Raw genomic sequence first — 26,003 nt, forward strand, 5'->3', positions numbered from 1 at the left:
TCTCTGCAGTCGACTTTCTCGAACTCCAGTATTCCTTGCCGGCTGTTAGTAAAATTTTCTGCATTACAACCTATTTTATCGCCAGCTTTTTCTGTACTCACTTCAAACTTTCTGTTTTAAGCACAAAATTTCAAATTTCGACGTTACTCCGTCCACGCTCCACGATTTCCATAATCCAATCCACGTTTTCTAATATTTTCACTCCTATTTATCCCTTTTTCCCTTACTAATACATATAACTAATCCTATTCTCTTCCTTATATCCCCAGTAACGGCTCCAGCTCCCCCCGATGACCCCTTACACCATCGAGCCTCCCTGGACTTCCGCTAGATGGCGCGTCGCCCTCAGCCCTGGCCACCTATCGTTCAGGTGGGACTGGAACAACTGATTTATATGTTTGGTTAACACTATCTTCAGTTTCATATCAGTCACAAAGTAATTAATAACAGTACAAATATCGCCCATCACTAAGCATTTCCGCGACGCGTTAACACCACCGCCAAAATCTTGCTACGAGCAGTAGGGTGACCGTTTCTGGTATTTTGAATACTTTTCGGTATTTTTTTCGGTCAAAATTGAACCGACGGTATATTTACGGTATATCGGTCAATATATTTTGTCAATTTCATCAATTAGCCAGTTAAGTAAAAAATTGATTCATTAATCGTATGAAATTATGTGGGCATGGCTAAATGTTCTAAATAGCTAATAATATTCCACGGAATATGAATAATTCGTCGGTATATTTTGAAAATGAGACCGTATATTTCAGTATATATTTGAATCGGGTATGAATCGGTAATAACCGGTAGGCAGCATGAATCCCATTCCATACACAAACATGCTGCTAATTCCATATCACATACCCTGGGGGAAATTTTATAGAACTGAGAAAATATTTCACATCCCCCTGCCTGATGCAACGATATTTTGCAATTAGTGGTCTTCTTACAAGAATTGGTACAGGGATGTGTATACAAGAACCTAATCGAATGCATGAATAGCCCAAAAAAATGCAATCTAAGAAAAGGGGTTTATTCATTACATTTAAAAGCAACTTGGAAAAGAACAGTATCTTAATAAAATATTAACGAAATAGGGTATACAAACGCACATACCCTGGTTGACAACAAATGAGTCTGCAAATACGAGCAACATTGACGTCACAACCTGCGACTGTTGAACATTTTTGCTGAAACCGTGTTTTTGTCAAAACAAAAAACATGCAAGTACTTAAAAGTAGTTAATCCTGATCAAAATTGATTCATCAATCAGATAAAATTATGTGGGCGAAGCTGAGAGATCTATATAGCTAATAACATTCCACGGAATATAAATAACGAGGAATATGTAAAATAAAACTTGAATTCGTCAGTATATTTACGGTATATTTTGAAAATGAGACGGTATATTTAGGTATATTTCTGAGGGTCTACTAATCCGCGGTCAAGCTGGCAGCAGATGTTCACACCAACCTTTGAAAACATAATTTAACACATAAATTAATTAATAACTAGTGCTTTGAATGCAATTATGAAGATGAACTAAGATCAAGGAAAGACGCACGCACAATTGGATATAGCAGAGAAAGCTCTTCTGCTTTCATTTTCATTCGGATTATGAGCTCCAAAAAATTGGAGCGAGCCTGTACATAATGCCGCGTGCCTCTACAGACCGAAATAACCATCAGTACTACAACAAAAAATCTATTTTTAATCAAAGAATGGCAGCCAGCAACTCTTTGAGGCACAAAATTAACAATAGTTATGAATCGGAACCGTCTACAGGAAGCGGGGTATGCAAAAAATTGTCTTTCTCTAGGAGAATAATAATTAAATTAGTGCTGTTTTTTCAGTCTTCGCTCAGTGAAAACAATGAGGGACACACATCTGACGAGGAGCATATGAATCTGCCATATCTAATGAAACAAAAACCACTGAGCAATGAACCCGTCCTCGCCTATCCGACAACACAAAACGGGTACGCCGCCAAATAATATTAAGGGCAGCCAAGAATCGCAGTTCCGTGGCTTTGGCGAGAGCCCCTATGGCCAGGTCAACGAGCGTTTGTATGGCTCCCAACTGCCAGCCCTAAAGCTGCCCGAAGTAAAGGCCTCTTCAGCACAGCGACCGTCCCCGGGAAGGATTGTCTTTCCCAGATTCTACGACACCCTAATGGAGGAAAATAGCTGCAACGCTGTCGACATGGCTGTGTCAGTTCCCGAAACAGCAGCCACGACCACAACGAAGGACATTAGCTGCCTTAGCTTCGATGGCAAAATCAAAAGTCTGACTGAGAGACCTGAGGAGAAGGAGCAGCAGCAGCAGCAACCAGGTCCCTCCACTGCCGATCCACGACTCTCCACTGTGCTGAAAACCTCACTAAATACCTCACAACAAAAATACAACAACGAACGCTCGCCGGATCTCTTTGCCGGCAGTGACGACGATGCGGAGAACGTCGATCAAGTGCCCTCCAAAGCCCCGGCAAGAACTCTCGAAGACCTGCCCGAAGTCTTGGAGGAGTCGCAATGTGTCAGCGATGTGCGCCCCCGCAGGTCACTCACTGCCCCAACAGAGTCGAGTTTTGCGGACGAGCAGACACAGGAAGCATCGACCTCTCAACTCAACGACAGCGACCCGCGCTCTCATTTCCTGGAAAACTGCCGACACGAGCGGGAACTTTATCGAAGGATACGACGCTGTCTGCAGGGCGTACGTCCGCCGCCGACTGTCACCACTCCCGATGTGGACGTAATTTCAACGGTGATAGATATGAAGGAACAGGTTCTCAACTTTCTCCCTCAAAAACCCTCCACCTCAGCGGCCATCATTGCGGACAGCGAAAACAGCAACAGCTCCTCATTGTTCAAGCCCACGCACAGCCTGTGTGATGCGCAGAACATGGGCTGGCGCGAGGTGCTGGGCGTGAGGCAACATGGACTGAGGTGAGTCCATCAAAGGTCTGAATAATGGGAGAATTTATGGAATTATTTTCTATCCCTGTTTAGTTACAATTTGAACAAGGCTGCCGAACAAAATGAATACCTCAGTATGTCCGTGGTGGATCGCTATGTTGGCGTGGAAACAGCCACGTCGTATGTGCGCTCCCCATCGAGTGCCAAGAAGCGAAACATGCGTATGAAGTGAGTTGCATATTATATTTTAATTTCATATAATTATTAAATGTGAGAACCCACTAAACTTTAAAGAATGCTGTCCCAATCACCTGGCAATCGTCTCAGTCATCTGGCAAAGCGACGGGCCATATTTTCATCTGCAAATCTGGCCACAAATTCCCTCAAGCTGAACAGCTCGATAGGACCGCAAATTTTACTTGACACGAAGTAAGTTCCTTTAGTACCTTGTGTCGCAATGGAAGTGTCTTAATTCTTTAGTTTTGCCTTACAGAAAAGTGCGCAACAAAAGAAAAGCCACACCCAAAAGGAAAACGGCCGGCAGCAAGAAGAAAGGTATGTTTGAAGATAAGATAAGCCAAATATTAACCAAAATGTCTGTCATTATGATGATTTTTTTGGTTTTTTAGCGCGTAAAACGCCAACTTCGTCGGCGCGCAAACGACTCTGTCGCACCGATCTCATTAAGCCGGGGCCCTCGAGGGAAACCTCAAAGCGCGCCCTTTTCCAAAGTCCAGCCAAGACCCTCCAACAATTGAGGCCGCCCAAGCCTCTTTTCAAGCTGGAGATCGCAGATCGCGTGGAAAAATCGAAGCGTGCCCTCTTCTCGCCCGACCACCAGGGCAGCAGCAGCAGCAATCACCTAGAGACGCTGCTCAAGCGGAAGCGCAATGCCTGCGATGATGAAAATGCGGAACTGGCTAGCCAGAGCAGAAAGTTATTCCGATCCGACAGCAGCGGCGCAAGTGGACTGACGCCGCGTGCCCTGAAGATCAAGAGTCAGAGCTTTTGTATTGGAGCTGGTTCCTCCACAGCAGCGCATCAGCAGAGGGTAACGTCAACTGTGTCTATGTCTGTCAGCAATGCCCGCCTCGGTCTAAGCGGCAGCAGCAATAGCCTGGCCACCAGCTCGTCCATCGGCACTCCTCTTCTGAGTAAACTGCCACGGGCGCAGTCCGATATGAGTGCCACGCCCAACAGCAGCATGACGGATAACCAGCGCAAGGTGGGTTTGATTGAAGGCAGTACTGGCTTCATATCACTCACATTTTTACTTCTTTTATGCAAAAAATGCTCTAGGCCGTGTCGCAAGCTTTGCAGGAGAGAAAGATCACGGCGAAGCACGAGAGTTTTCGCCAGCATGCGTCTGACTTGACACGCATTGTGAAGCGGATCTTCCAAGAGTTATACCTGGGACATACGACCAGCAACAGCGAAACACTGCTGCGGTAAGTTCATGCCAGTCAGGCTTTGGCCCTCAGAATCAGCTATATGGCGTTCGTTTTCTCTTTCAGGTTGGCCAAGAAGTTTGCCTACAGCGTGGTAGCAGGAAAGAATACCGATGACGTTTACATGCTGGCCCGGAGTCAGGAGAGCGAGGCCAAGCTGCTGTCGAGCACACGACTCTCCGGCTACATTGGACCCGAGGAGTTTGCCCAGCGCAAAATATTACTGTCGCAAGCCAGCAGCTGTTCCTCGCAGCAGTCGATCTCGGTGCAGGCTTCGCAATCCATTCACAACTTCTTCGGCAGCGAGAACTCGGTTGACGCGTTTGCCATGAGCCAGACGAGTCAAGCCACCGCCTGCACAGACACCCAGTCCAGTCTGATGGATCGTATCTCCGAGGATCTTTTCTGCAAGGAGCAGCAGCAGCAGCCCATCAGGCCCAATCTGACATTGCAGAATAGCTCCTCTAAAAGCAATCTGGGCGGCCTGGCGCTGCGCGAAAACGTGGACGGTGAGCTGCGGCGGTCAGCGCAGAAGAATTTCACGGGCAAGGATCAGCGAAACATCAGTCTTTACTACGGAGGCGGCGGCAGTAATGGCTCGGCACGGAAGTTCCAGGTACCCCCCATCAACAGCCACAGCTCAGGGGTCAAGGCCAAGAGACAGATTTCCTTTGACAGCTAATGTATCAACAGTACCCCCCGGAAGGCGATATTTGTTTAAAGATAAGTGGGTGAATGAAACACTCTACTTAGCCATCCATCCACCCCTCCAAGATTTATGGACAATGCAAGCAAAATATTTACAATGTTCTGCTTCCATTTTTTATACCCGATACTCAAAATGAGTATTGGGGTATATTAGATTTGTGGTAAAAGTGGATGTGTGTAACGTCCAGAAGGAATCGTTTCCGACCCCATAAAGTATATATATTCTTTATCAGCATCAATAGCCGAGTCGATTGAGCCATGTCTGTCTGTCCGTCTGTCCGTCTGTCCGTCAGTCCGTCTGTCCGTCCCCTTCAGCGCCTAGTGCTCAAAGACTATAAGAGCTAGAGCAACGATGTTTTGGACCCAGACTTCTGTGATATGTCACTGCTACAAAAATATTTCAAAAAAACGCCCCGCCCACTTCCGCCCCCACAAAGGACGAAAATCTGTGGCATCCACAATTTTAAAGACGTAGAATTGTAGAGAATGACCATATCTTTAAGACTGCGGAATCTGAATTGGATCGTATTATTATTATAGCCAGCATCAAGAAAACAATTTCATTTTTTCTCGCCCTGTCTCTCTCTAACACACACGTAGCATAGGCGGCTTTGCTTAGAGTAAAACATTAGCGCCTAGATCTCAGAGACTACAAAAGCTAGAGCAACCAAATTTGGTATCCACACTCCTAGTATATCGGACCGAGACGAGTTTGTTTCAAAATTTCGCCACACCTCCTTCCGCCCCGCAAAGGACGAAAATCTGGGGATATTCAAAAATCTCAGAGACTATTAAGGCTAGAGTAACCAAATTTGGTATCCGCACTCCTGTTAGATCTTACTATAAAACGTGTATCTCAGAATTTCACCCCACCGCCTTCCGCCCACACAAAGGACGAAAATCTGTTGTATCCACAATATTGCACATTCGAGAAAACTAAAAACGCAGAATCATAGATAATGACCATATCTATCAGATTGCTGAATCTGGATCAGATCAGATCATTTTTATAGCCAATAGGAACAAATCAATTTGCAGTGGCTACGCAGCGCCCGACGTCACGCTCAGACTGATTTTCTGTCTCTCTCGCACGCACTCTTTGTCGTGTCGTTTAATATTAGCGGCGTCTGCCGGAGGAGAGCCATACTGACTTAGTATCGGGTATAACTGTAGAGTTGCGGGGTCCGCAGCAACTCACAACGTTCCCCCTCGTTTTGTTTTTTAGCTTAATTTATTTAATTGCAAGTGCATCATGAGTGGTAGGAAGACAATGGTAAAATTGATCCTATACAGATATGGGTCTGGTCTTATAGATCGCATCCCACTATTCCCACACGGAACAAGTATCGTATCATGATTGCAAATTAGTTGCAATTCAGCTAAGATTAACGACACAATTGGGATTTATTTTATGCGACCCCCGCGCTCGATCAATGCAATATTTTCCACTGAAGTTTTAGGCTTAAATAAAGTAAACCCATCAGCAGTTTGTGCTTAAAATATACAAATTTTAACCAGCTCAGCCTCAGCCTAATGTGTAATTACCTGAAGCGCCGAGTCAATGTTTGTAAGATGTTAAGTGAAATTGGATAAATAAAAGTCGGCTCCGATTCAATAGTAACCACTGCGATGGATGTAGCGCCGCACTAGGCCGAACGACACGATGTGGAAGACCACGGCCACGAGCAGGAGACTGAAGCAGTCTAGCCAGTAGGTGTAGTCGGCGGTGCGGTAGGAGGCCTGCTGCAATACCTCTAGGCCGCTCTTCACGCACGGATGGTCCGCGTTGATGGGGCAATCTAAAAGGAAGAGATTCCTAGATACATTTTTGAATGAAATCCAATGTATCCACCTCACCAATGGTGTCAATGTCAATCCAGAACTTGTACATCAGCGCCTCATTTGAATAGAAGAAGAGCGACAAGTACTTGAGCCCCGGCCACGTGTCCACATTCATATATACGCCACCAAATAGCAGGAAGATCAGATCGAATGGCGCCGCACACTCTGATGCCATTTTGTCCGACTCAAAGAGGCTGGAGAGGAAGACGCCATAGCCTACGGCGGCTACGGCAGAGAGACTCATGAGCAGGCCCATGTACATGGAGAGCAGAAAGCCACGAGTATAGTAGATGGAGGCATAGATAACCGACAGGAAGACGTAGCCCTTGAAGAAGGCCACCGGCACAAAGGACAGCACCAGGGCCACATAGTAGGCGGACAGGCTGTAGGTGCCCTCTCCCACCTCCCGCCGTATGATCGGCAAGGCGGCGGGAAATATGTAGGTGACGCCGTAACTGAACGTGAAGATCATCTCGGTGCTGAGCATGAATATGGATCCTCCCACATCCTGCACGGTGCGTTGGGTCAAGCCACCAATACCGGAGTACATTAAAGAGAGCGTCACAGAGATGATCTGAAAGAAGCCCACATGGATTACAAATCCTTGCGGGAGGAGGATTGACCAACGCACCATAAAAAATCCAAAGCCAATGAGGCCGCTTTTGATATTCCGCAGATCCTTAGTCATGAAGCGAACCATTAGCAGATATACCTGGTATATCCAACGTATCTTCTTGCTGGAAGCGATTTATAATTTAAGCAACGGAATTATATCCCCCTTATGATGTCACTCACAAACTCTGCATATGCTTCAGGTAATCCCCGCTGTAGCTGCGGGCCAGCAGCCAACTGCCGCTGTAGAGTCCATCTGTATCGTGCTCATACCTGGCACGCAGTAAGGCGCCGGCATTCTTTGCTCCCTGACTGTCCGCCAGCGTCTTTAGGTAGAAGTCAGCAGGATTGCAGTTTATTGGAAGTTCATAGCCCAGACTGTAGCAGAGATAGAAGCGTCAATGGACCATGGAAATTAGCTGCGAAATACGGGGATGCTCACTCTGTGAAGATCTTGACTGCCTGCTCGGTCCGTCCCTGGTAGACAATCCGGCCGCCATCCAACAGAATAATGTGGGTGAAGAGCTCAAAGATGTCCGACGTGGGCTGGTGGATGGAGCAAATAGCCGCCTTCTTGAGCGATCCGTTCGGACTGCTGTTGAGGAGGCCCAGCGTGGGCAGATCCCGCATTCCTTGCAGCAGACTTTTGTGCCATCTGCCCACAATCTCCATTTCGATGGAGTTGCTGCCGCTGCTCTCGCCACTGGCCGTTTTGAAGGAGGCCTCGCCGTACACCTGGCTCAGAGAGTGCTTGGTTATGCGGCGACGGGTGCACAGATGACGCAGCGTCTTGATCACCGAGTAGGTGATCTGTCCAGGCCTGTCGTGGGCTCGTCGCAAAACAGAAAGATAGGATCTGTGATCAGCTCTTTGGCCAAACTTAGGCGTTTCCGCTCTCCCCCGGACAACTGTTGGATGCGAGTGTGGGCCGAGTCCCTGAGACCCACAGCCAGCAACAGTTCCACCACGCGTTGACGCTTTTCCGCCTTGGTGGTGCGGCGATGCATCTTGAAGTGCGACTGATCAATAAAAGTGTGTGGGAGAAATGTCTAGAGGGGAGAGTGCAATGACCTACCATGAAGTAGAGATGCTCGTAGGCCGTAAAGGTTTTAAGATTGATCTCGAACTGCGGCAGAAAGCTGGAAATACGCGTCATCTGATTCCGCTTCATGGCCATTCCGTTCAAAACCACATCCCCAGTTAGGTTACCCCGCACTCGTTGCGAAATCGCCGCCAGCAATGTGGTTTTTCCAGCTCCCGAGCCGCCCAATATGGCGATGAGTTCGCCGGTATTCATGTGACCGCTAGCTGCAATGGTGACACACCCCCACACCGCAATCAATCCAATTCCTATTCCCATTCCCACACTCCAACAGTGGAGTAGCCTTACCGTCTTGGAGTATCCTCAGCTCACGCTTCTTGCGGCACTCGTTCCAGGAGCTGTAGTTGCTCTGCTCCTGGGCGGGCATATAGTAATTGAGATGCTTCCACTCCAGGCACAGGGACGGGCCCTGCTGCTGCTGTGGCCCCGACTCGTTCATTCAACAGCCAGAAGAGTTCAATGGACGGATAAGGATGGGTCTCGTTTTGTTTCGACTCTTTGTATCTCTATATTTGGTTTGTCTGTTGTATCCAGCGTTCACTAATCCTACCTCGTCTGACTCGCTCGCTCGAGGATGGAATGGCAGCAGTTATCTTATCTTATGTCAGGAACAATGTATTTGCATATGTATCTCTCGGTGGGTACGGTACTTGATCACACCGTCATTCTTTCATTCAGGGGGAAACCTTAAATCTGTCTGTTAATCACGGCACAAAGAGATAGCTCACAACTGGGATGGATAGAGACCACATACAACTGTTCGCGTCGAAGACTGAGCGGCAACTGGGCAACGTCTATGCCGGCGACATCGTTTACTACCCCCAGCATATGGCCCCAAAACTAGCCCAGCCCTGTGCACCCTCCTACCGGCGCAAATGGCGGGTAACATTAAACTTTTGACCGCATTTGGATGGTAAGCTAATTGTCGCTTATCAATTCACATAGTCGAACGGCGGCAGTTCCGCTGTGTCGGCCAACGAGAGACGATGCTGGCTATGACGGTGTCTTGATGTAGACGCCTCTGCTACCTCTCTGTGGATGACTCTGTGTCGTCTGGCTTGAGTGTAGACCCAGCGAATTAGAGTGGAAATATCTAGGAGCATGTTGTGTAAAAGAACATGGCCCATCTCCACCAGACCCAGCACACTGACACCCACGAAGAAGGCCAATGCCCCGCCAAAGGACACTGCAAATGGAGGATAAACCGCTCAGAAACATTTGCTTTCACTGTGCATCGGGACTCTGCACCCACCAATGAGATCCTCAAAGCTGTAGACAACATCGCGACGCATGCGCACCTTGGGCGGAATCAGGTCCCATCGGAAGCTCGAGGTAGCCGTCTCACTGCTCGCCACCTCGTCGTTATTCTTCACGCCCCACGAGCTCTTTTTCACCGTCTGCATTGTGTACTCGATCTCCGTGCACGTCGACGGGCACTTGCATATGTGCAGGGCCCAGATGGGCCACTTGAAGTCCAGCAGGCACTCGAATCCCGCCGGATTGCAGCCAGGTCCCTCCACAAACTGATAGAAGCAGGGTACACAATTGCACATCTCCAGTGCCATCACAGCCCGGCAGCGAGCCAGGCAAAGGGATTTGCTATAAATCTACAAAAAGATAATTATATCTATGGTAAGAAAATTTATAAACTATGGGAAAAAACATAGCACACGCGATATAAGAATAAACGTTTGATTTCGGAATTATGGGAAAATTCGGATAATCTTATAAAAAAACAAAAAAAAAATATAAATAAATTCCCGTGGAATTTCTTTTCACGATCATTAACCTGCTTTTGACTTGCGAAATTTTTTTTCTTGCTAAACCGAAACGAAGGGCATTGATCCTATAGTCCACATTTGTCTGGGGATGAACCACAGAGCAGTGTACCTTCAGACTGGATGTCTCCTCGTTGTTAAACACGCATTTGCGCTGTGCCACGCTCAGTTCGTAGAGGTTTTTCGAGGCCCTAAGCAATAAGTCGGCATATAAATCAATCTCTATATGGTGTCTAGATGTTTGGTCTACTTACACCGTCTTGAGCACCTTGAACGAGGCCGTTATCTCATCGGATTTGTGCAGCGCCACAATGTTCGCCTCTGTTGCGGATACCTCATACGGCGAGTGCACGTCCAGCTGGGAAGGTGACGCGCGGATTTAGACACAGTCTCAATAGAGTCATTGTGTGGATCTTACCACGCCCGTGCTCTCGTATAGGTCCATGCGAATGTAGCACTGCTGCTTGCCGTACTGACAGGAGAGCGGCTGTTCCACTCCTTGTGTCACTCCTTTCGCTTACTTACTTTCCACTTAGCACCGAAGACATCGGCGAGTTGATGGCATAGCAGGAGCCACGCTCTGTCATCACCATCTGGACATGGACCTTGAAATTGGCATCGAAGCTGCTAATGACCTGCTCAAAGGGCCGATCCACCCGCTGTATCAGATCCACCTGGTCAAAGCGCTCGTCCTCCGCAAACTTGGCCAGCTCCGCGTAGTTGCTGGCAGTGGCATTGACCACCGCATACAGGAAGTCCATAAAGTAGAAGTAGTCCTCATCAATAATGGACACGTTCCACACATCCTGAATGTACTCGTTCGCCTTAAAGGAGTCTATGTGATCGTAGTAGCACAGGGTGACTGCCGGCAACGATCCATTCCAGCCACGGTAGTCTCGATCCACCGAAATGACTGTTGGGGAGTTGAGATACCGCTCGTATTGCAGGCCGCTAAACATAATAGCTCAGGACAACTACCAGCCAGATGGACTTCTCCAAGGTGTGGAGCTGTCTGTTAACTATTGTACAGTCCTCTCATGGCGCCGCCTTGCTTCGGGGCGCGAATCTCGTAAACATTCACATCTAGAATCCTCCTAGAGCCTCTGCACCCGGATTTCATCCACTGCATTGCCGGAAGCGCTCTGCAGCTGCTTTACCACACCAGTTGCCTGATAGCGTTTCCATATTTCCGTTCCTCGCCTAGCCTCCACATGGGTCTCTATCTGTGACATTTCCTCGAATAGGGGCCTGCTGTGCTGGTGTTCCCCCAGCAGCAGACATGCAAGAGCCGGCTGCACCTCTGTGTTGGCCTTCTCCTGCAGTACCTGCACTTGCTCGTCTGACAGCTGCAGTTCCCTCAGTCGCTGGCAGTCGCACTCATCGTGGCCAGCGCAGTCCTCACACAAGGAGAGGAGTCGGCACTTTCTTAAAAATAAAAAAATTACATAAGCCATGGTGCAGCATCGGTGGAGGAATCGGGGATCGAGATTCTCGACCCACCCCGCAGAAGTTGGCGGTAAGCTTGAAGCACTTGGAACAGCGTCTGTCGCCAATGTGGGGCAGGACCACAATAGGCTGCTCCAGAAGCAGAGTTTCTCCAGCGCTGAGATCGCATTGGGCTACCACAAATCTAAAAGGATCGGCATGAGGATTGGCGGCAGATTAGGGAGCAATTAAAGGGCTTTCTTGCTTATCCCACCTGCCCAGCGTCTCGTTCTGCTTCAGCTCGCATTTCTTGGCAAAATCGTCGGAGACTGCAGCCATGGTCTATTATCTATCCCGTTCCCTTTGGCTAACTTTGGCATACTGACAGTATGCTCGAGTGCTGTGCTGTTCCGAGTTATTTTTAATTTTTCGCTGGTGCGAACTACCGGCCGCCATACTTCATTAAATCTGAATCAATTCGCTCTAGTTCCATGGAGATCCGGTCGGAGAGATATCCCTCGGCTGAGTTCTCCGGCTCAAAGCGAAGCAAATCGAGGGCTTCCTTGGCCACCTGACTGCCAATCTTCAACTGAGCCTGAAACCACGTTAAACACTGGATAAATAGAGGACACACTTTGACAGAGAGTCTAGAGGCCGAGCTACTAACCACATATTCCTTCTTGTCCGGATCGCTCTCGGCAAACTGTAGTTCTATGAGCTCCACAAGCGCCAGCAGATACTCGAAGAGTGCAATGGCGTAGAGCTTGGAGAGGCCGGGAACCACTGCTCGACACACCGGAAGTAGATCGGAGCACAATTCGACGCGGCGGGCGAGGAGTTTCTTGCAGGGCTGCTCCATGCAGTTGTAACGGTTGCGGTTGGACAATACCGATTCAAAGTAGGTTATCGCTATGGTGCTCGGATATCGCATGCAATAACCTTGGGCCAATTATCGCTGCAGGGCATAGTATAGTTGGGGTGGGTGCAAGCAAGCTCGAGGTAGGGAACAGCTGAGCTGAGCTGCCGTAAGTGCTGTGAAGCGCATCGCAACGGAGCTTTCGAAGCCGAGCTTTAAGATCGGTAAGCGCTTATTTAAGCAGTGCAAAAGCACCAGAACGTTCTCTTTCGAAAATTTGAATCTGTGCAGCCGGTGGCTATCTCCGCGTCGGTAGCAAATATATAACTAAATCGACCACGTGTAAGCCCAAAAGAAAAGAAAAGTAACCCAAATAAGTGCCACAAAGACAAACCGAAAAGAAATAAAACGGAACGGGGAAAATCCCACACGGTGGGCGCGCCGCAAAAATCGGGCGAAAATTAATAACCGTGCGCCGAGAAAACTGGCAAGAAACTACCCTGGCGAAATGTGCATATTTGCCTCGCCTCGCCAGCAAGTGTTGTTCTTGTTGCAAACCCGTGCGTCCCGCAGCTCTGCCAGGAGAACCCAACGCTCGTGTCTCCGTGGAAAAGTCCGAAAAACCGGTATGTTAAAGTGCCCTGTAGGGAAAATTTAGATTTTTTTCTTAGCCCTCGTGGTTTTGGTTCTGTTTCGCCCATAGGGCCCTGGCCTCGAGCGGTAGCCACCCGGATCTCACAAAGTTCTGCCCCACCCACACCAAACTCCCACCCTTGACGGGAGTACTCTTCGGAGTGACACCTGGTGTGGGGCCGAGATTTTTTTTCCCTTTTGGAGTCGTTGAAAAATCCACCTGCCCGGCGACATAACCTACACCGGCCATAACCCTTGCGCCATATCTAACGTACGCGCATAGAGGACATAGAGGGTATAGAGATCACCACCGCCGCTAACTCGCTGTCTGCGCCGCCACGGATCCGGACCCAGATTTCGTAGCATAGTGTAGTTTTAATTGTAATTTTTTTTGGTTCCTTCTGAGCACTTATATGACTATGTAACTTTCCTTGACTCTGCGTCACAGTCCTACCTCGATAGGCGGAAATGTGAAAGTTCCCAAAATGGAATTTATTTTGCGGGTTGGAGACCGAAAAACTTAATCATAAAGTAACAGACTACAAAAAAAAAAAAACAAAAAAAAAAAAACTTTTTCATACCCCCCCTATTTACCAATCCCCCTCCGACCTGGGCACACATTAACATGGTTTCCACAGCTCCACAACGAAAGGCGCCTTTCAGCGAGGGACCACTGTATTAAAGCCGTAAGTGACCCAATTTCAATTTTCTCCCTTGCGCCTGTCTTCGTCAAAATCTAAAACGCATGCGCCGCTGCTGATAAGAGAGCGCAACGCTTGCGTTCCACACGCTCGAAGCTTTTCGGTCTCTTCGGTGCCAGTTCTGCTAAGCTTGCCTTGCTCGCATTCCCTGCATTCTTTTAATGCATGGAAACGTAGCCAAGCCATACTCTAACCAACATAGAAAAAAAATCTCCTCAACCCAGAAAAAATAACGAGGGGGAACGTTGTGAGTTGCTGCGGACACCGCAACTCTACGGTTATACCCGATACTAAGTCAGTATGGCTCTCCTCCGGCAGACGCCGCTAATATTAAACGACACGACAAAGAGTGCGTGCGAGAGAGACAGAAAATCAGTCTGAGCGTGACGTCGGGCGCTGCGTAGCCACTGAAAATTGATTTCTTGCTTTTGGCTACAAACATGATCCGATCTGATCCAGATTCAGCAATCTGATAGATATGGTCATTATCTATGATTCTGCGTTTTTAGTTTTCTCGAATGTGCAATATTGTGGATGCAACAGATTTTCGTCCTTTGTGTGGGCGGAAGGGGGTGGGGCGAAATTTGGAGATACACGTTTTATAGTTAGATCTAACAGGAGTGCGGATACCAAATTTGGTTACTCTAGCCTTAATAGTCTCTGAGATTTTTGAATATCCCCAGATTTTCGTCCTTTGCGGGGGCGGAAGGGGGTGTGGCGAAATTTTGAAACAAACTCGTCTCGGTCCGATATACTAGGAGTGTGGATACCAAATTTGGTTGCTCTAGCTTTTGTAGTCTCTGAGATCTAGGCGCTAATGTTTTACTCTAAGCAAAGCCGCCTATGCTACGTGTGTGTTAGAGAGAGACAGGGCGAGATAAAATGAAATTGTTTTCTTGATGCTGGCTATAATAATAATACGATCCAATTCAGATTCCGCAGTCTTAAAGATATGGTCATTCTCTACAATTCTACGTTTTTGGTTTTCTCATATCTTTAAAATTGTGGATGCCACAGATTTTCGTCCTTTGTGGGGGCGGAAGTGGGCGGGGCGAAGTTTTGAAATATTTTTGTTGCAGTGACATATCACAGAAGTCTGGATCGTTGCTCTAGCTCTTATAGTCTTTGAGCACTAGGCGCTGAAGGGGACGGACAGACGGACAGACGGACGGACAGACAGACATGGCTCAATCGACTCGGCTATTGATGCTGATCAAGAATATATATACTTTATGGGGTCGGAAACGATTCCTTCTGGACGTTACACACATCGACTTTTACCACAAATCTAATATACCCCAATACTCATTTTGAGTATCGGGTATAAAAAAAAAAATTAATTTATAATGTTTAATTAAATTTCGTTTTGGCTCACCATTGCTGATCGCTGGTATGACCCCCGCTGCTTTTGAAAATTTTTTTGATTTTTATTTTTTTTCCTTTATACATACCTAATTTACTTATTTCGAATATCCTATATTATATTCCTATCTTTTCTATTTATACTCCACCATTTATATATACCTATATCTATAAATTTTTTTTCCTCCTTAGGGATTAAGCCTCCGATTTTTTTTTCATTCCACTAATTTTTTTTCTTGAGTTGCCTGCTGATTGTAGTTCAATACTTGTGTTATTTTTGGAAGTAAAACTTGGTTTGCTAGTTTTTTATTGAAGCAACCTGTCTATGATGAAGTACAACGAAATATATTGAATTTTATTAGCAATGAACATGGAGTAGACTTATAATTTCCCAGGGACAGGGTGACGTAATGGGGTAGGGTAAGAATTTTAGGGATTTCCAGAACCTTCGCACCACTGGAAATCATGGAAGGGTGGGTATAGAATCGTGTGGGTCGACTTCCATCGCAAGACCTCACGCCCGCGAGAGTTTGGAACACGCCGACGAAAGCCCCTAGTACTTTCGGGTACGCCCTATGATTGTGCCATTTAATGTCCGTTATGCTCGGAATAGGCATAGTGTTGTTTTCGGAGTTCGCTCCCGGTAGAGTCACGGGATTGTAAAAAATTTAAAGTTTATGTAGTAGAAGTCGAGACGCGGTCAAACGAACCCCCCCAAGTTACCGAATGAGCACGGAACCAAAGAATCCCCCCGGCCGTGACCTCGACATCCCCTCCAATCCATCCCCTACTCACGTATAGCAATATATCGTGGAATTGTTACATACATTTTGGCGCCCAACGTGGGTCACTAGCCAAAGTTATAGTGACAGTAAAAAGTATTGGTAACTTTAGCAACAAAATCAGCTATTGGCTCGTCCCACCTATTGCTCGTTTGTATTCATATGCTTAATGCTGACTTTAGTTTTCTCTAAACGATCTGGTCATTGCTCCGATACAATTTCAGAATATTGCGGATTCTGCTTGGATCCTAATACTGGTTGTTCCTCTGAGTTTTATGGGGAAGTCGTCGAGTCTACGAAGAAGGGAAGCTTAAGTGATCATCCGGAATTGAGAAAGTAGTTCCCATGTTGACGCATCCTGTCGGGCTAGTCAAACTTGTTGTCTGGAATGTGTATATATGCTGCTTGCGTATTCATACCGAACAAGCGAGATTGGTTTAGGTCGCGTCCTCCAAGCTACAGTTAATTCAGCGGATATTAGTTTCAATAGATTGAATTGTGAGGTTGATTCGGATTTGGTATTTTTACTCTTTGCGCATAGCATACGGTTGCATACAATTGCAGAATATTGCATATTTGGTTTCGGCCGGATATCAGTACTGATTGTCCCTGTACGGGTGATGGAAGCACAGAGATGGCGGTCCCAGATTTGGTCTTCATTCATACCCTTACCATTGGCGGGTATTATTCCAGCGGCAGCGGTGGCTGCATATGGTTGTCTGGAACTAGCGCGTATGCTGCTTGCGTATCCTTGCCGAATCATATGTGAACACTTAAACCAGTGCACTGATACTAAGACAATGCAAATTAAAAACCATAGCCCAAACAAAACCAATTCTTTTGTCGCTGTTCCAAAGATTCGCCACTCCTATTCCTATCTTATTATGTCACCCATTAAATGTCACCCTAGGAAAAATTTGGTAGAATATAGCAAAAAAAAAAAAATAAATAAAAAAAACGAGGGGGAACGTTGTGAGTTGCTGCGGACACCGCAACTCTACGGTTATACCCGATACTAAGTCAGTATGGCTCTCCTCCGGCAGACGCCGCTAATATTAAACGACACGACAAAGAGTGCGTGCGAGAGAGACAGAAAATCAGTCTGAGCGTGACGTCGGGCGCTGCGTAGCCACTGCAAATTGATTTGTTCCTATTGGCTATAAAAATGATCTGATCTGATCCAGATTCAGCAATCTGATAGATTTGGTCATTATCTATGATTCTGCCAATAGGAACAAATCAATTAGCAGTGGCTACGCAGCGCCCGACGTCACGCTCAGACTGATTTTCTGTCTCTCTCGCACGCACTCTTTGTCGTGTCGTTTAATATTAGCGGCGTCTGCCGGAGGAGAGCCATACTGACTTAGTATCGGGTATAACTGTAGAGTTGCGGTGTCCGCAGCAACTCACAACGTTCCCCCTCGTTTTGTTTTGTTTTTTAGCTTAATTTATTTAATTGCAAGTGCATCATGAGTGGTAGGAAGACAATGGTAAAATTGATCCTATACAGATATGGGTCTGGTCTTATAGATCGCATCCCACTATTCCCACACGGAACAAGTATCGTATCATGATTGCAAATTAGTTGCAATTCAGCTAAGATTAACGACACAATTGGGATTTATTTTATGCGACCCCCGCGCTCGATCAATGCAATATTTTCCACTGAAGTTTTAGGCTTAAATAAAGTAAACCCATCAGCAGTTTGTGCTTAAAATATACAAATTTTAACCAGCTCAGCCTCAGCCTAATGTGTAATTACCTGAAGCGCCGAGTCAATGTTTGTAAGATGTTAAGTGAAATTGGATAAATAAAAGTCGGCTCCGATTCAATAGTAACCACTGCGATGGATGTAGCGCCGCACTAGGCCGAACGACACGATGTGGAAGACCACGGCCACGAGCAGGAGACTGAAGCAGTCTAGCCAGTAGGTGTAGTCGGCGGTGCGGTAGGAGGCCTGCTGCAATACCTCTAGGCCGCTCTTCACGCACGGATGGTCCGCGTTGATGGGGCAATCTAAAAGGAAGAGATTCCTAGATACATTTTTGAATGAAATCCAATGTATCCACCTCACCAATGGTGTCAATGTCAATCCAGAACTTGTACATCAGCGCCTCATTTGAATAGAAGAAGAGCGACAAGTACTTGAGCCCCGGCCACGTGTCCACATTCATATATACGCCACCAAATAGCAGGAAGATCAGATCGAATGGCGCCGCACACTCTGATGCCATTTTGTCCGACTCAAAGAGGCTGGAGAGGAAGACGCCAGACCCTACGGCGGCTACGGCAGAGAGACTCATGAGCAGGCCCATGTACATGTAGAGCAGAAAGCCACGAGTATAGTAGATGGAGGCATAGATAACCGACAGGAAGACGTAGCCCTTGAAGAAGGCCACCGGCACAAAGGACAGCACCAGGGCCACATAGTAGGCGGACAGGCTGTAGGTGCCCTCTCCCACCTCCCGCCGTATGATCGGCAAGGCGGCGGGAAATATGTAGGTGACGCCGTAACTGAACGTGAAGATCATCTCGGTGCTGAGCATGAATATGGATCCTCCCACATCCTGCACGGTGCGTTGGGTCAAGCCACCAATACCGTAGTACATTAAAGAGAGCGTCACAGAGATGATCTGAAAGAAGCCCACATGGATTACAAATCCTTGCGGGAGGAGGATTGACCAACGCACCATAAAAAATCCAAAGCCAATGAGGCCGCTTTTGATATTCCGCAGATCTTTAGTCATGAAGCGAACCATTAGCAGATATACCTGGTATATCCAACGTATCTTCTTGCTGGAAGCGATTTATAATTTAAGCAACGGAATTATATCCCCCTTATGATGTCACTCACAAACTCTGCATATGCTTCAGGTAATCCCCGCTGTAGCTGCGGGCCAGCAGCCAACTGCCGTTGTAGAGTCCATCTGTATCGTGCTCATACCTGGCACGCAGTAAGGCGCCGGCATTCTTTGCTCCCTGACTGTCCGCCAGCGTCTTTAGGTAGAAGTCAGCAGGATTGCAGTTTATTGGAAGTTCATAGCCCAGACTGTAGCAGAGATAGAAGCGTCAATGGACCATGGAAATTAGCTGCGAAATACGGGGATGCTCACTCTGTGAAGATCTTGACTGCCTGCTCGGTCCGTCCCTGGTAGACAATCCGGCCGCCATCCATCAGAATAATGTGGGTGAAGAGCTCAAAGATGTCCGACGTGGGCTGGTGGATGGAGCAAATAGCCGCCTTCTTGAGCGATCCGTTCGGACTGCTGTTGAGGAGGCCCAGCGTGGGCAGATCCCGCATTCCTTGCAGCAGACTTTTGTGCCATCTGCCCACAATCTCCATTTCGATGGAGTTGCTGCCGCTGCTCTCGCCACTGGCCGTTTTGAAGGAGGCCTCGCCGTACACCTGGCTCAGAGAGTGCTTGGTTATGCGGCGACGGGTGCACAGATGACGCAGCGTCTTGATCACCGAGTAGGTGATCTGCCCAGGCCTGTCGTGGGCTCGTCGCAAAACAGAAAGATAGGATCTGTGATCAGCTCTTCGGCCAAACTTAGGCGTTTCCGCTCTCCCCCGGACAACTGTTGGATGAGTGTGGGCCGAGTCCCTGAGACCCACAGCCAGCAACAGTTCCACCACGCGTTGACGCTTTTCCGCCTTGGTGGTGCGGCGATGCATCTTGAAGTGCGACTGATCAATAAAAGTGTGTGGGAGAAATGTCTAGAGGGGAGAGTGCAATGACCTACCATGAAGTAGAGATGCTCGTAGGCCGTAAAGGTTTTAAGATTGATCTCGAACTGCGGCAGAAAGCTGGAAATACGCGTCATCTGATTCCGCTTCATGGCCATTCCGTTCCAAACCACATCCCCAGTTAGGTTACCCCGCACTCGTTGCGAAATCGCCGCCAGCAATGTGGTTTTTCCAGCTCCCGAGCCGCCCAATATGGCGATGAGTTCGCCGGTATTCATGTGACCGCTAGCTGCAATGGTGACACACCCCCACACCGCAATCAATCCAATTCCTATTCCCATTCCCACACTCCAACAGTGGAGTAGCCTTACCGTCTTGGAGTATCCTCAGCTCACGCTTCTTGCGGCACTCGTTCCAGGAGCTGTAGTTGCTCTGCTCCTGGGCGGGCACATAGTAATTGAGATGCTTCGACTCCAGGCACAGGGACGGGCCCTGCTGCTGCTGTGGCCCCGACTCGTTCATTCAACAGCCAGAAGAGTTCAATGGACGGATAAGGATGGGTCTCGTTTTGTTTTGACTCTTTGTATCTCTATATTTGGTTTGTCTGTTGTATCCAGCGTTCACTAATCCTACCTCGTCTGACTCGCTCGCTCGAGGATGGAATGGCAGCAGTTATCTTATCTTATGTCAGGAACAATGTATTTGCATATGTATCTCTCGGTGGGTACGGTACTTGATCACACCGTCATTCTTTCATTCAGGGGGAAACCTTAAATCTGTCTGTTAATCACGGCACAAAGAGATAGCTCACAACTGGGATGGATAGAGACCACATACAACTGTTCGCGTCGAAGACTGAGCGGCAACTGGGCAACGTCTATGCCGGCGACATCGTTTTCTACCCCCAGCATATGGCCCCAAAACTAGCCCAGCCCTGTGCACCCTCCTACCGTCGCAAATGGCGGGTAACATTAAACTTTTGACCGCATTTGGATGGTAAGCTAATTGTCGCTTATCAATTCACATAGTCGAACGGCGGCAGTTCCGCTGTGTCGGCCAACGAGAGACGATGCTGGCTATGACGGTGTCTTGATGTAGACGCCTCTGCTACCTCTCTGTGGATGACTCTGTGTCGTCTGGCTTGAGTGTAGACCCAGCGAATTAGAGTGGAAATATCTAGGAGCATGTTGTGTAAAAGAACATGGCCCATCTCCACCAGACCCAGCACACTGACACCCACGAAGAAGGCCAATGCCCCGCCAAAGGACACTGCAAATGGAGGATAAACCGCTCAGAAACATTTGCTTTCACTGTGCATCGGGACTCTGCACCCACCAATGAGATCCTCAAAGCTGTAGACAACATCGCGACGCATGCGCACCTTGGGCGGAATCAGGTCCCATCGGAAGCTCGAGGTAGCCGTCTCACTGCTCGCCACCTCGTCGTTATTCTTCACGCCCCACGAGCTCTTTTTCACCGTCTGCATTGTGTACTCGATCTCCGTGCACGTCGACGGGCACTTGCATATGTGCAGGGCCCAGATGGGCCACTTGAAGTCCAGCAGGCACTCGAATCCCGCCGGATTGCAGCCAGGTCCCTCCACAAACTGATAGAAGCAGGGTACACAATTGCACATCTCCAGTGCCATCACAGCCCGGCAGCGAGCCAGGCAAAGGGATTTGCTATAAATCTACAAAAAGATAATTATATCTATGGTAAGAAAATTTATAAACTATGGGAAAAAACATAGCACACGCGATATAAGAATAAACGTTTGATTTCGGAATTATGGGAAAATTCGGATAATCTTATAAAAAAACAAAAAAAAAATATAAATAAATTCCCGTGGAATTTCTTTTCACGATCATTAACCTGCTTTTGACTTGCGAAATTTTTTTTCTTGCTAAACCGAAACGAAGGGCATTGATCCTGTAGTCCACATTTGTCTGGGGATGAACCACAGAGCAGTGTACCTTCAGACTGGATGTCTCCTCGTTGTTAAACACGCATTTGCGCTGTGCCACGCTCAGTTCGTAGAGGTTTTTCGAGGCCCTAAGCAATAAGTCGGCATATAAATCAATCTCTATATGGTGTCTAGATGTTTGGTCTACTTACACCGTCTTGAGCACCTTGAACGAGGCCGTTATCTCATCGGATTTGTGCAGCGCCACAATGTTCGCCTCTGTTGCGGATACCTCATACGGCGAGTGCACGTCCAGCTGGGAAGGTGACGCGCGGATTTAGACACAGTCTCAATAGAGTCATTGTGTGGATCTTACCACGCCCGTGCTCTCGTATAGGTCCATGCGAATGTAGCACTGCTGCTTGCCGTACTGACAGGAGAGCGGCTGTTCCACTCCTTGTGTCACTCCTTTCGCTTACTTACTTTCCACTTAGCACCGAAGACATCGGCGAGTTGATGGCATAGCAGGAGCCACGCTCTGTCATCACCATCTGGACATGGACCTTGAAATTGGCATCGAAGCTGCTAATGACCTGCTCAAAGGGCCGATCCACCCGCTGTATCAGATCCACCTGGTCAAAGCGCTCGTCCTCCGCAAACTTGGCCAGCTCCGCGTAGTTGCTTGCAGTGGCATTGACCACCGCATACAGGAAGTCCATAAAGTAGAAGTAGTCCTCATCAATAATGGACACGTTCCACACATCCTGAATGTACTCGTTCGCCTTAAAGGAGGCTATGTGATCGTAGTAGCACAGGGTGACTGCCGGCAACGATCCATTCCAGCCACGGTAGTCTCGATCCACCGAAATGACTGTTGGGGAGTTGAGATACCGCTCGTATTGCAGGCCGCTAAACATAATAGCTCAGGACAACTACCAGCCAGATGGACTTCTCCAAGGTGTGGAGCTGTCTGTTAACTATTGTACAGTCCTCTCATGGCGCCGCCTTGCTTCGGGGCGCGAATCTCGTAAACATTCACATCTAGAATCCCCAAGAGCCTCTGCACCCGGATTTCATCCACTGCATTGCCGGAAGCGCTCTGCAGCTGCTTTACCACACCAGTTGCCTGATAGCGTTTCCATATTTCCGTTCCTCGCCTAGCCTCCACATGGGTCTCTATCTGTGACATTTCCTCGAATAGGGGCCTGCTCTGCTGGTGTTCCCCCAGCAGCAGACATGCAAGAGCCGGCTGCACCTCTGTGTTGGCCTTCTCCTGCAGTACCTGCACTTGCTCGTCTGACAGCTGCAGTTCCCTCAGTCGCTGGCAGTCGCACTCATCGTGGCCAGCGCAGTCCTCACACAAGGAGAGGAGTCGGCACTTTCTTAAAAATAAAAAAATTACATAAGCCATGGTGCAGCATCGGTGGAGGAATCGGGGATCGAGATTCTCGACCTACCCGCAGAAGTTGGCGGTAAGCTTGAAGCACTTGGAACAGCGTCTGTCGCCAATGTGGGGCAGGACCACAATAGGCTGCTCCAGAAGCAGAGTTTCTCCAGCGCTGAGATCGCATTGGGCTACCACAAATCTAAAAGGATCGGCATGAGGATTGGCGGCAGATTAGGGAGCAATTAAAGGGCTTTCTTGCTTATCCCACCTGCCCAGCGTCTCGTTCTGCTTCAGCTCGCATTTCTTGGCAAAATCGTCGGAGACTGCAGCCATGGTCTATTATCTATCCCGTTCCCTTTGGCTAACTTTGGCATACTGACAGTATGCTCGAGTGCTGTGCTGTTCCGAGTTATTTTTAATTTTTCGCTGGTGCGAACTACCGGCCGCCATACTTCATTAAATCTGAATCAATTCGCTCTAGTTCCATGGAGATCCGGTCGGAGAGATATCCCTCGGCTGAGTTCTCCGGCTCAAAGCGAAGCAAATCGAGGGCTTCCTTGGCCACCTGACTGCCAATCTTCAACTGAGCCTGAAACCACGTTAAACACTGGATAAATAGAGGACACACTTTGACAGAGAGTCTAGAGGCCGAGCTACTAACCACATATTCCTTCTTGTCCGGATCGCTCTCGGCAAACTGTAGTTCTATGAGCTCCACAAGCGCCAGCAGATACTCGAAGAGTGCAATGGCGTAGAGCTTGGAGAGGCCGGGAACCACTGCTCGACACACCGGAAGTAGATCGGAGCACAATTCGACGCGGCGGGCGAGGAGTTTCTTGCAGGGCTGCTCCATGCAGTTGTAACGGTTGCGGTTGGACAATACCGATTCAAAATAGGTTATCGCTATGGTGCTCGGATATCGCATGCAATAACCTTGGGCCAATTGTCGCTGCAGGGCATAGTATAGTTGGGGTGGGTGCAAGCAAGCTCGAGGTAGGGAACAGCTGAGCTGAGCTGCCGTAAGTGCTGTGAAGCGCATCGCAACGGAGCTTTCGAAGCCGAGCTTTAAGATCGGTAAGCGCTTATTTAAGCAGTGCAAAAGCACCAGAACGTTCTCTTTCGAAAATTTGAATCTGTGCAGCCGGTGGCTATCTCCGCGTCGGTAGCAAATATATAACTAAATCGACCACGTGTAAGCCCAAAAGAAAAGAAAAGTAACCCAAATAAGTGCCACAAAGACAAACCGAAAAGAAATAAAACGGAACGGGGAAAATCCCACACGGTGGGCGCGCCGCAAAAATCGGGCGAAAATTAATAACCGTGCGCCGAGAAAACTGGCAAGAAACTACCCTGGCGAAATGTGCATATTTGCCTCGCCTCGCCAGCAAGTGTTGTTCTTGTTGCAAACCCGTGCGTCCCGCAGCTCTGCCAGGAGAACCCAACGCTCGTGTCTCCGTGGAAAAGTCCGAAAAACCGGTATGTTAAAGTGCCCTGTAGGGAAAATTTAGATTTTTTTCTTAGCCCTCGTGGTTTTGGTTCTGTTTCGCCCATAGGGCCCTGGCCTCGAGCGGTAGCCACCCGGATCTCACAAAGTTCTGCCCCACCCGCCCCAATCTCCCACCCTTGACGGGAGTACTCTTCGGAGTCGACCTTGGTGTGGGGCCGAGATTTTTTTTCCCTTTTGGAGTCGTTGAAAAATCCACCTGCCCGGCGACATAACCTACACCGGCCATAACCCTTGCGCCATATCTAACGTACGCGCATAGAGGGCATAGAGGGTATAGAGATCACCACCGCCGCTAACTCGCTGTCTGCGCCGCCACGGATCCGGACCCAGATTTCGTAGCATAGTGTAGTTTTAATTGTAATTTTTTTTGGTTCCTTCTGAGCACTTATATGACTATGTAACTTTCCTTAACTCTGCGTCACAGTCCTACCTCGATAGGCGGAAATGTGAAAGTTCCCAAAACGGAATTTATTTTGCGGGTTGGAGACCGAAAAACTTAATCATAAAGTAACAGACTACAAAAAAAAATAAACAAAAAAAAAAAACTTTTTCATACCCCCCCTATTTACCAATCCCCTCCGACCTGGGCACACATTAACATGGTTTCCACAGCTCCACAACGAAAGGCGCCTTTCAGCGAGGGACCACTGTATTAAAGCCGTAAGTGACCCAATTTCAATTTTCTCCCTTGCGCCTGTCTTCGTCAAAATCTAAAACGCATGCGCCGCTGCTGATAAGAGAGCGCAACGCTTGCGTTCCACACGCTCGAAGCTTTTCGGTCTCTTCGGTGCCAGTTCTGCTAAGCTTGCCTTGCTCGCATTCCCTGCATTCTTTTAATGCATGGAAACGTAGCCAAGCCATACTCTAACCAACATAGAAAAAAAATCTCCTCAACCCAGAAAAAATAACGAGGGGGAACGTTGTGAGTTGCTGCGGACACCGCAACTCTACGGTTATACCCGATACTAAGTCAGTATGGCTCTCCTCCGGCAGACGCCGCTAATATTGAACGACACGACAAAGAGTGCGTGCGAGAGAGACAGAAAATCAGTCTGAGCGTGACGTCGGGCGCTGCGTAGCCACTGAAAATTGATTTCTTGCTTTTGGCTACAAAAATGATCCGATCTGATCCAGATTCAGCAATCTGATAGATATGGTCATTATCTATGACTCTGCGTTTTTAGTTTTCTCGAATGTGCAATATTGTGGATGCAACAGATTTTCGTCCTTTGTGTGGGCGGAAGGGGGTGGGGCGAAATTTTGAGATACACGTTTTATAGTTAGATCTAACAGGAGTGCGGATACCAAATTTGGTTACTCTAGCCTTAATAGTCTCTGAGATTTTTGAATA

At 48.0% G+C, this 26,003-nt stretch overlaps 2 protein-coding genes and 5 pseudogenes across 4 annotated transcripts; 1 reads left to right on the plus strand and 6 right to left on the minus strand.

Moving 5' to 3' along the window:
* The first annotated feature begins 1,431 nt into the window (after window positions 1-1,431).
* On the plus strand, window positions 1,432-5,209 carry LOC117193299 (annotated as a pseudogene).
* A 1,081-nt stretch (window positions 5,210-6,290) lies between these two features.
* Window positions 6,291-9,090, minus strand: LOC117185887 (annotated as a pseudogene).
* Window positions 9,091-9,118: 28 nt separating this feature from the next.
* On the minus strand, window positions 9,119-11,593 carry LOC117192948 (annotated as a pseudogene).
* LOC117193404 lies at window positions 11,438-12,833 on the minus strand. 2 transcript variants are annotated; one of them, XM_033398157.1, is made up of 3 exons: window positions 12,501-12,833; window positions 12,108-12,428; window positions 11,438-12,038 (listed from the first exon to the last, which is right to left on the minus strand). In XM_033398157.1, exons 2-3 carry the CDS (start codon window positions 12,170-12,172, stop codon window positions 11,807-11,809), a joined length of 297 nt encoding a protein of 98 aa, XP_033254048.1. In that variant the 5' UTR covers window positions 12,173-12,428; window positions 12,501-12,833; the 3' UTR covers window positions 11,438-11,806. The 2 variants fall into 2 exon arrangements, with proteins under 2 accessions (XP_033254048.1, XP_033254047.1); XM_033398156.1 differs by having other exon boundaries at window positions 11,438-12,428; window positions 12,501-12,822.
* Window positions 12,834-17,606: 4,773 nt separating this feature from the next.
* LOC117193191 lies at window positions 17,607-20,395 on the minus strand (annotated as a pseudogene).
* Window positions 20,396-20,430: 35 nt separating this feature from the next.
* Window positions 20,431-23,169, minus strand: LOC117192953 (annotated as a pseudogene).
* LOC117193192 lies at window positions 22,746-24,084 on the minus strand. 2 transcript variants are annotated; one of them, XM_033397944.1, is made up of 3 exons: window positions 23,807-24,084; window positions 23,414-23,734; window positions 22,746-23,344 (listed from the first exon to the last, which is right to left on the minus strand). In XM_033397944.1, the coding sequence occupies exons 2-3, from the start codon at window positions 23,476-23,478 to the stop codon at window positions 23,212-23,214; spliced, it is 198 nt and encodes a 65-aa protein (XP_033253835.1). In that variant the 5' UTR covers window positions 23,479-23,734; window positions 23,807-24,084; the 3' UTR covers window positions 22,746-23,211. The 2 variants fall into 2 exon arrangements, with proteins under 2 accessions (XP_033253835.1, XP_033253834.1); XM_033397943.1 differs by having other exon boundaries at window positions 23,202-23,734.
* Window positions 24,085-26,003: the final 1,919 nt, after the last annotated feature.

The sequence above is a fragment of the Drosophila miranda genome, assembly GCF_003369915.1.
Source record: "Drosophila miranda strain MSH22 chromosome Y unlocalized genomic scaffold, D.miranda_PacBio2.1 Contig_Y2_pilon, whole genome shotgun sequence".
In the NCBI taxonomy this organism is placed as follows: Eukaryota; Metazoa; Arthropoda; class Insecta; order Diptera; family Drosophilidae; genus Drosophila; species Drosophila miranda.

What these genes read in the sequence shown, in the direction of transcription:
- LOC117193192 (XM_033397943.1), bottom strand. Translation starts at nt 24,070, where the DNA reads ATGCGATATCCGAGCACCATAGCGATAACCTATTTTGAATCGGTATTG. An exon ending in CGGACAAGAAGGAATATGTG is followed by an intron (nt 23,735 to 23,806) that starts GTTAGTAGCTCG and finishes ACGTGGTTTCAG; the next exon opens with GCTCAGTTGAAGATTGGCAG.
- LOC117193404 (XM_033398156.1), bottom strand. Translation starts at nt 12,764, where the DNA reads ATGCGATATCCGAGCACCATAGCGATAACCTACTTTGAATCGGTATTG. An exon ending in CGGACAAGAAGGAATATGTG is followed by an intron (nt 12,429 to 12,500) that starts GTTAGTAGCTCG and finishes ACGTGGTTTCAG; the next exon opens with GCTCAGTTGAAGATTGGCAG.